The sequence below is a fragment of the Manihot esculenta genome, chromosome 5 (genome assembly GCF_001659605.2).
Source record: "Manihot esculenta cultivar AM560-2 chromosome 5, M.esculenta_v8, whole genome shotgun sequence".
NCBI lineage: Eukaryota > Viridiplantae > Streptophyta > Magnoliopsida > Malpighiales > Euphorbiaceae > Manihot > Manihot esculenta.
In genome coordinates, this window is record NC_035165.2 from 24802832 (window position 1) to 24812994 (window position 10163).

The 10163-nt window shown below is 34.6% G+C and overlaps 1 protein-coding gene across 2 annotated transcripts; it reads right to left on the reverse strand.

Annotated features, from left to right (window-relative positions):
• Positions 1-1388: 1388 nt before the first annotated feature.
• LOC110615091 (thaumatin-like protein 1) lies at positions 1389-2660 on the reverse strand. 2 transcript variants are annotated; one of them, XM_021756797.2, is made up of 2 exons: positions 1805-2660; positions 1389-1727 (listed from the first exon to the last, which is right to left on the reverse strand). In XM_021756797.2, the coding sequence occupies exons 1-2, from the start codon at positions 2578-2580 to the stop codon at positions 1406-1408; spliced, it is 1098 nt and encodes a 365-aa protein (XP_021612489.1). In that variant the 5' UTR covers positions 2581-2660; the 3' UTR covers positions 1389-1405. The 2 variants fall into 2 exon arrangements, with proteins under 2 accessions (XP_021612489.1, XP_021612490.1); XM_021756798.2 differs by having other exon boundaries at positions 1389-1731; positions 1805-2653.
• Between the last annotated feature and the right edge of the window lie 7503 nt (positions 2661-10163).

Consider the following 10163-nt stretch of genomic DNA (forward strand, 5'->3'; position numbering starts at 1 on the left):
AATTTACTCCTGAGTGGTCTATCCTTATACCGGGCCTTGGGCCCATTTCCTGAAACACTACTTCACAAATAACATTCTACCCAGAATTGATCACTAAGTGTCCAATCACTCGTTCTAAATATTTATTATTATTCCGTTTAAGAAGGAATATATATTTTTATAGATTGCCGTATCATGCTGCATCTCTAGTTTGATCCCAAAACTCCTATATGATCATATCCTTGATTGAAAAATATCTTATTCTATGCAGATTAATTGAAAGAGCAAACTGTTTGATGAAATCATTTTTCACCTGGGGGACCAAACTCATCAATTTTTCATTTTTGTTTGATTATAACATTGCAAGTTGATTATGATTTTTTGCTACTTTGATGTAAAGATGACCGTAGAGGAACTTGGGGGACAATGCTTTTTGACGATTCTCCATGAACGAATAGCTCAGAAATGTCTGAGAAAAGATGCCATTTCTACATTTGATGGATAAATTGTTGCTAATCGTGCTGTGTCTGTGGTGGTGGACAAGGTTGGCCAATAAAAATACATCCCCACCAGATTCTTTATTGCAAATTGTATGAAGGGACCAAATTCTAATTCTTCTTGCTTTTGAAACTTGGATTTGGGACCATCCTCTTTTCCCTTATGTGGTGAAAGTTTTGTGCAGGAATCCATCTAGCTTTAAAGATCCAAGCAACAGATCAACTTTTCAAGTCTAGAATTGCTCAAAGTTTGATATTCAAGGGAAAGAAAATGTTTTGTCCAATCTCCAATCCAATTATTAAAGTTCTAATTACATAAGCAACTTGTTGACTGTGTTTTTTGAAAGAAATAATTGATGATTATGTATCTTAATTAATATTAATCTTCTTACTTAAGGAAGGCAGATTCATATATGCCTAGTGAAAAACAATGATAGGCGCATGGCAAATTCTCGTAGAGAACCATCATAGCATTGGCTCCTTAGAGCCAACATCAAATCATGAATCTAGAAATCTTGCAATTCCAGCAAAGTGGGGTGGTTTCTTTAATTAATTACCGCTCACCCACCAGCCACATTACTCAAGATTCACAATTAAGCAAACATCTTTGTTTACCAAAGAGTTGCTGTGCTTCTCTTGAAAAAAAAAAGGCCGGATCTAAGTTAGGCGGGCAACATAATTCAAGATTTTATAAAAATATATTATTTAATTTTAAATAAAAAATATTTATAATAAGATTTTATCATTATTCCGAGAAGATGAATCGAATCTAATTCGTCTTTAAAAATATATGAATCAGGTCTAACTCGCAAACATTTTTTTACGTAGATTTTCATTTAAATTAATTATAAAAATAATTTCCGGTCTTTAAACTCTCTAACTTTCAAAGTTGTTGCTTTAGATCACAAACACTTCAGACTCCAAGTTCCTCAAACAAAAGTTAAAATTTTGTCTATACATGTGTGGCCTGGAAAATTGGCTTTACAATCTGGAATGTAATAATCTACTAGTTTGCCTTTCCTAAGTTGCATGTGCAGAAAGAGCAATCTACAAATAAAGAAAAAAGAGGAATATAGAAGAAATTGCAGAAACAATGAATGTGAAGGGCCAAGCAGAAGAAGAAACTCTTGTGGATGAATCTCCAGAGAAAATGTTTGACAACCATGAACTATTGAGCCCATCTCCTGATCCTTCTTCGGACCCATTTGCTGTGCTTGTGCTTGTAGTTTGTGATGGGTCTGTAGCAGACTTCTGACTGCAGAAACACAAATGGGTTAGCTTGATTTATCTCAGTTTGGCTAGAATTGCTCAATAATTATTTTTCTTACCTTGCCGATGAAGGGCAGAATGTGATCAGATAGTTAGCTCCTGTACATGTAAATGTGCTCGTTGCATCATCGTACGCATAACTGTAAGATCTCGGACAAGCAGCTTTAAACATCTGAGAATATACAGATGGCTTACAAGTGTCTGGTGTAGCAAATGCCCCGCTACAACAATACTCAGGGCTCCCAAAAGCCTCACAGGCACTTTTGCAGGCCTCACCAGAACCCACCCTGAGTTCTTCAGAACACTGCTGATTCAAATCGGTTACACATCCGGTTGACAAACAAGTACCCGACCCGCCATTGGGTTCCACAATCATCTGTAAATTGTAGCCGTCAACTAAGCTGACGTCGTAAAAGTCCTGAGAGTTGGATCCGATTGTGAATTCTGCTAGAGTAGCTGGTGGGTTTGCATTTTTACCGTTGCATTCAATTAGATTTGTATTACAATCAGCGGTTATGCAGCTACCCTGACCAGTGGTTGGGTCGAATGTGCAACCGGTTCTTCCCCAGAATCGACCCGACCAATTTGGTGGTGATTGAAAGGAACGAGACCCACCAGATGGAAGCTCAAAACCTGTGGTTTCTAATGGAGGGCTTCCAGCATTGGCAAGAATACCAGGCCACACTGTGTAGCTACATCTGTTGATTAGCGTAAATGTAGCTCCTGAAACTCCTCCAATGAAGGAGGAACTGGAGATTGTAATAAGCAATGTCAGAGCAGAACTGAAGAAGATTGAATCCATTTGCAGAGGCTTAGAGTTAGAAGAAAATGACATGGGTAGGAGGTTATGGGGAGAATAAAGAATTGCAAGTGTTCCTGTAATGAGAGAGAATTTAAAAAGGGCAGCATGAGATTTTGGAGAAAAAAAAAAAAAAAAAACTTTCTTACGTTTTCATTTCTCTCTATTATTCAATTTATATTATATAATTTTGTTAAGATAATTTTTTGATATAAATATTATTTCAATCTAAATTAAATTAAATATTTAGAGTAAAAATGAATAAAAAATATATATATTTTTAATTTGCTTACGTCTTATTTTCCTTTTAATCTACTGATTGAGATAAGTTTAATGTGTATCTTTACGTTCTTTATGTGATCTCACTTCGCTTACAAGTAAAAAGGTTCTGTGGGCTACAGAGATTACTCTTTTATTATTTTTTTTTTGTGATAAAATCTTTCAATATTTTTCTAAAAAATAGTTATCATTTAATATAATTCACATAGTTTAATAAAAATTAATTAGTTAAAGCTGATATGTAAGCCGTTAACTATTTAGCCTTCACATTTATTTAAATATTTAGTAACGTGTAAATAAATATAGAAATGACTAAAATACTATTAGTTCTTATAATTTCAAAGTGTACAATTATGTCACAATTTTAAAATTATAATTATTAATCTCTACAATTCACGCAATGAATTAATAATTAATAGTTTTAGAAAATAGTTTCTAACTAATATTTTTTAAAATTAAAAAAATTGAATAGCTAATTTTATTAAAATCACATAAAACAAATAGCAATTTTCTCCTCCCTTCCATTTTACTAAGATTAGATATATTTAAATTAAATATATAATTTTTTAACGGGAATTAGGAAATTGTTACTATAAGACAGGATCATATGACAAGAGTCTGATAAATCGATATGCGGTCCTACTCATATAAAAGAAGACTGAGACAATGTAGCATTCGGTTTTTTTTATCAAAACTCATTCTCTTCTAAATAAGTCGAGTTTTCACATAAAGTTATCGGTAGCAAGAAATAATCCAGCAGATTTTCATTACGTTTGTAATCAAGGGATCCCTGATCAATTAGCCGGCGGAATCCTCTATTAATTAGCCGGTGATCCTACAGAATTTTCAGTAAATACTATAATTAATTCCATTTTTCTATAATATAAAAACTAATGATCGCAGAGATCAAAGTACGCAATTCTTACACAACTACTTTTATATTCTAAGTAATTCCTTATACTCGCCCTATTCTTCAATTTACTGACTTGAGTATCGGAGTGGCTGCCGTAGGCACCAACCACCTCATGTTCTCTTTCTTGCAGGATTAAACAATCATAGTACAACTCTATTTTGGACACATAATTTGATTCTGTTGTCGGGAATCCATTGAAGTCTCTATGATTCATTTAGATTAAAACTGGTCTCTCAGCCCCTTTCTCTTAAAAAAAAATCTTTATTTTCTATCTCTCAAAATGGCTTACAATTTACAGGCTGCTGATAAGGTTGTTACCCATGAGGACACTCTCATTTTTTCCACTCTTAGTAATGGACAGAACACACCCTATATGATTAATGATGTAGATCTCTATAATCTGAATAATGAGCAAATGCTCTATTACATCCAAAGGTTGCAGACTACTCTAGAGTAATACAAAGCTTAGGGATGCATTATTCATGGATTCCAAGAGAAGAGAGGAAGCCTTCATTGATATTCCAAGAACTCGGACAGAGGCGATCTAGACACGATCCAAAGAGAAGGCTGAGTTCGAAAAAGAAGAGTCATTAGACGAGACTCCAAAGGATGTCGACTGGAAGTTGGTACGGGTTGTTTAAAGGTACTAGAAGGAGCAGGAAAAGGACTTTGGACTAGATGATATCTCGCCCCTATCAGAAGAGATCTTAGCAGAAACTTTCCCGACCAAGTTCAAGCTGCAAAACTTGGACAAATATGACGGAAAAACAGACCTCAATAGTCATCTAACAATCTTTAGGATACCATGCAGGTTTAGGATGTCAATAACTTCATGTTGTGTCGAGTATTTCCGTCAACAGTCACAGGTTTGACTTAGAAATGGTACCAATATCTGAGCCCAGATTTAATTCAGAACTTTACACAATTCTCCATGTTATTTAAGTCAAGGTTTATTACTTGTATACCTCATAAAAAACTCTCCTTTGATTTGCAGAAGATCTATTAAGGAGAGGATGAGTCTTTAAGGAGTTTTATCTCATAATTTAATATAGAAACAATACAGGTGGAGGAATTAAACCATGAGATAGCATGTGAAGCATTAAAGAAAGGAATATGCAATGTCAAGTTCATAGATTTCCTAATCAAGAACTCAGCCGCTACATACCAACAACTAATAGACAAAGCTCAGAAGTACATCAGGCTAGAAGACGAAGTTCAAGTGTCGAGAGAGGATAAAAGAATGAGTCAAAAGCAAAATCAAAAGCCAGAGAGGCGAGGATGTAAAGGGACCACAGAAGTTACTTGGTTCGCCGAGGAAGGGATGACCAAAGTAAGTATAAGAACCATACTCCATTGAATAACTCGCGGACATGAATTTTAATATAGATAAGAAAAAACGATGAGGAGGTTAGGTGGCCTCCCAAGCTTAACCCTGAGAGAGTCGAAAGGTGAGATATGATCAAGTACTGTCGTTTTCATGAAAATCACAGAAATACAATGGAGGAATGCCGACAGCTGAGATCAAGAGGTTAATAAAGGACGACACACTTCAACAATTTGCTAGAAAGAACAGAGAAGAGAGGAGTTCCAAACTTGAGGTAACCACTCCCGACACTACCCCTAACTGTGAACCTATAGGGTTTATATATGTAATTACAGGAGGACTCAGCGATGGCAAGAAAAAAAAATAAATCGTAGAAGATGTCCTGAATGTTCAATAGTAGAATCAAGTCACATGCTTTAAATATGGGAGATTTAGTCCTTAAAAAAATGGATATAACAAGTGGCAATACCGGGTCTGGTAAGTTGGGTAAAAATTGAAAAAGATCATTTAGGGTCTCGAAGGTTGTCTATGGTCTTATAAACTGGCTAAGTTAGATGGTCGAGTCATGAACTATTTGTAATCTGAGAAAATTTTATCAATAACAGTTAACGATGTTTTTTTTCATACGTTGTGTTCTTCATTAATAAGGAACGCCAGAGTACCTTTTTCAAAAAGAATAAAGAGCATTCATTAAAGGCCACAAGGTGGGTTCTACCAGATCATAATTTGGGTGTTAGTCCCGCTAAACAAGGCATATTATGCTAGACCATAAGGTGAGAATCCATCAGGTCATAATTCGGGTGTTAATCCCACTAAATAAGGCGTCTTATACTAGGTCACAAGGTGGGAATCCATCAGGCCATAATCCGAGTGTTAATCCCACTAAACAAGACATCTTAGGCCAAGCCACAAGATAAGAATTCATCAGACCATTAGGGGTGAGCAGTATTCGGTTCAAACAAAAAAAAAGACCAAACTGAATTTTTATTCATTTCGGTTCAGTTTGATTTTTAATTTTAAAAATTTTGGTTATTTCGGTTCAATTTGATTTTGATAAAAAAAAATCAAAGCAAACCGATTAATAGTATATTATTTTCGATAATATAGAGAGATCATATTAAGGTTAAAATATTCTAATTAAATTTTCAAATACTAAAAATAAAGTGTAAAAAATAAAAAATTTATTAAAAATTCAAACCGATTAAACTGAACCGAATCAAACTGAATTAGATCGATTCAATTTGATTCGGTTTCTGATTAAAATCGGTTCGATTTGATTTTTATAAATATTAAAATTTTATTTTTTGATTTATTTGGTTCGGTTCGATTTTAAACCAAACTAACCGAATGCTCACCCCTATAGACCATAATCCAGGTATTAGTCCTGATGAACAAGACATCTTATGCCAGGCTATAAGATGGGAATCCATCAGGCCATAATCTGAATGTTAGACCTGCTAAACAAGGCATCCAATGTTAGGCCATAAGGCGGGTTCTGCCATGCCATAATCCGAGTGTTAGTCTCGCTGAACAAGGCATTTTATGCCCAACCTGTAAGCCGAGTGTTAGCCAGGTCACGACCGGGTGTTAGTCCCGCTTCACAAAAGGTTTAAAAGAAATTTTATGCTCAGGCCATGAGCCAACTGTTAGCCAGGCCACTCGACCGAGTGTTAGTCCCGCTTAACAAAAGGTTTAAAAGGCATTTTATGCTCAGGCCATAAGGCGAGTGTTAGCTCGGCCATGCGACTGGATCTTAGTCTCACTTTACAAAAGGTCTAAAAAGCATTTTATGCCCAAGCCATAAGGTCAATATTAGCCAGGCCAAACGACTGGGCGTTAGTCCCATTTCATAAAAAATTTATAAGGCGAATTCATATCGTTTCGCCAGGCTCATGATCCGGGTGTTCGCTACTTAAGGCATTTCATGCCAAGGCCACGAGGCGAGTATCCGCCATGCCACATGACCGGGTGATTAGTGCAATTAACTAAGGAAAGAGCTACAAGGTAGATAACCGCCAGATGAGTCTTCGGATGTTAATCCTAAAAAACAAAGGCAAATTTCTACCAAAAAGCGCCACAAGGCAAGTATTCATCAAGTGAGTCTTTGGGCGATAGTCCCGAAAGACTAAGGCAAAAATTTTCGGTGAAAAGTACCACAAAACTGGTAACCGTTAGGCGAGTGTTCGGGTGTTAGTCCCAAAAGATAAAGGCAAGTTCCATGCTGAAAACACCACAAGGCGGGTCACCGCCAGGCGAGTCTTCGGACGCTAGTTCCAAAAGACAGATGCGAGTTTCTACCAAAAACCGCCGTAAATAGGGTAACCGCTAGGCCACATGTTAGGATGTTAATCCCGTTCTATGAATTTTTCAAGTTATTTATGGCCGCTAGTAACCGGGTGTTATGGTCGGGTGCTAACCCTTTAAATAATCTTTTAAAGAGATCATTTAAGTCTTGTTGACGATAATTAGACGAGATTTATGGTCTAGTACCGAGCATATAAACGGGCAAGAGCAAGCAAAGCGACGCAAGTATGGAAGGTCAATCTATATAGACCATGTGCCCTATATTGTAAGGTCAACTGTCACCTTCAAATCCAAAGAATCGAAGACCAGCGGGGGGACCTCTGATGTTACACAACAATAGTTCAAAGTAAGTCATAAATTGTCACCATAATACAAGGCCACGTGACAAGGGTATGATAAGCCGATACGTGGCCCCACCTGTGGAAAGAAAGACCCGAACACCGCAGCACTCGGATCTTCATCAAGACTCGCCATTTTCTGAATAAGTCGAGTTTTCACATAAAGTTACCGCTAGCAAAAAACAATCCAGCAGATGCCCATTATATATGTAATCTTGGAACTTCAGATTAATTACCTCGCGGGATCTTCTATCAATTGGCCAGTGATCCCACCAGATTTTCAAAAAATGCTATAATTAACTTCATTTTTCTACGGTATAAAAACTAATAATCACATAAATCAACGTACGCAATTTTTATATAATTACTCTTGTGTTCTAAGTAATTTCTTAAACTCGCCCTATTCTTCAGTTTACTGACTTAAGCATCAGAGTGGCTACTGTAGGCGCTAATCACTTTATGTTTCTTTTCTTGCAAGATTAACCAATCATAGTATATATCTATTTCGACCACATCAATAAATATTAAAAATAAAACTAAACATTTTTTATATACACTTTGATTGTATTAAATTATTTCTCCAGCATAATCACCACCAACACAAAGGGTTATTTACAAACTAATATCTTTTATATTAAATAACTAGATTTTTGATATACATATATATAAACTCAAATCAAGACAAGTTTTTTAATGAAAAAAATATACAAAAATGAATTATTAAAATATTAAAATTAAATCATAATATTCAACTAAATACATTTATCGGCTAATTAACCCCACACAAAAGCTTGTGTCGCCACTAGGTGTTGGTGGGGGAGGAATAATAAGGATAGTGGAGTGGGCCCACCGTCAACTCCCAAAGCCTCCACGGGTTCTTGCCAAGTCACCATTCTTCATGCTGGTCAAATAGTCAATGCTTTTGCAAATCATATATAATCCTCATTATCGTTGCTCAGGCGCGAATCTAGGATATAATTTCAGAGAGACAAATGACCATTTGTTTTACTGAAAATATTTCTAACAAAAATATCTTTTTATATTTTTTAATATTTAAAAAATTTAATTAATAAAAAATATTTTTTAATAAAAAAATAAATAATTAAAAAAATAAAGAGAAAATCATTTTCTATATTTAGAGATTTTTATATATAAATTTATTAATAATTTTGTTTTTTAAATTAAAATTAAATAATAAAAAATAAATTATTTCATTAAAAAATATTTTTTATAAAAAATATTTTCTAAATATAAATTATATTCTGCAAATAAATAAATAGATTCTATAATTTATTAATCTGATGATTAATTTGCTGTGATATATGGGGCAGAAGTAAAATCATAAAATGGTAAAAAATATAAATTTAATTAATACACCACAATGCATAAATAACTATTCATTTATTTGGTGGGTGCCTAGACTAAATGTTTGGTCTTGTTCCACGGCAAGGGAATCTGCCTAAGCTCGAATGGTTGCTAGTAGGTGGAGAGGGAGATATACTCTTCGGCAATTAATTTTTGCCTTTTGAGATTTTTTCGTTACAACGGTCGTTTCAAAATTAAATAAGAAAAAAAAAATCTGGAAGGATTTTCAATTTGGAAACCCAATCCAACAATTACATAATTAAATCCATATAAGCATTTGGAAAAATTTTACCTAAAAACTCAATTGCAACAAAAGTTAAAAAAATTAAAAATTTATCAACACCCCACTCCACATTGAGAAGGGTAAATCCACCCGTAGAACGACAAAGGTATATTGTTTATTTCAATTCTCACAAGCTCAAATGGTTAAAAATCAAACAATTATATAATTAAAAAAAAATTACAGAAAGTAAATAATACTCAATTCAATGTGATTTATCAATTTGACAATGTTTGTAGCAGTTAAGGTTTTTTTAAATTTTCTGTGAATTTTTCGAACAATATTCACTAGTAGAGTATTACATATTTATATGCATAGAGAAAAAGACAAAAAAGACAGTTGGATTTGCGACTGTGGAGTGTGGTGTTCAGTTCATAATATATTATTAGACTTCATATCTTATTCTTCCACTTGGAGACTAATCCAGTCAACCCAACCATCTTCATTCTTCGTGCCAATGTATTCAATAAAAACACCTAGTTACAAAGTATCTTTTATACTATTGTAGAAAACCAACTGAGACCTTGCACAACCTTAGCTTTCTAGCACCAATACCTTTAGTCAACGTGTTTGCTGGATTCTTAGTACCTTCAATTTTCTTCAAACACATCTCACCTTCTTCTACCAAACTGCAAGTGAAATAGTACCTACACTAAATGTGCTTTGCTTCTAAAGTGATACACTAGATTTTTTACTAACTGCATGGTACTCTGACTATCAATAAAAATAACCTTGTCAAGCTGCTTCTTGCGTAACTCTTCCAAGTGATCAGTCAATCATATCATCTCTTTACTAGCTTCAGCAATTGCAATATAT

Excerpts from the sequence above, each read along its gene's own strand:
- LOC110615091 (XM_021756797.2), bottom strand. The coding sequence starts at position 2,580 with ATGTCATTTTCTTCTAACTCTAAGCCTCTGCAAATGGATTCAATCTTC. Across the intron at positions 1,728-1,804 it reads TTCTGCCCTTCATCGGCAAG|AAGTCTGCTACAGACCCATC; the intron begins GTAAGAAAAATA and ends TTCTGCAGTCAG.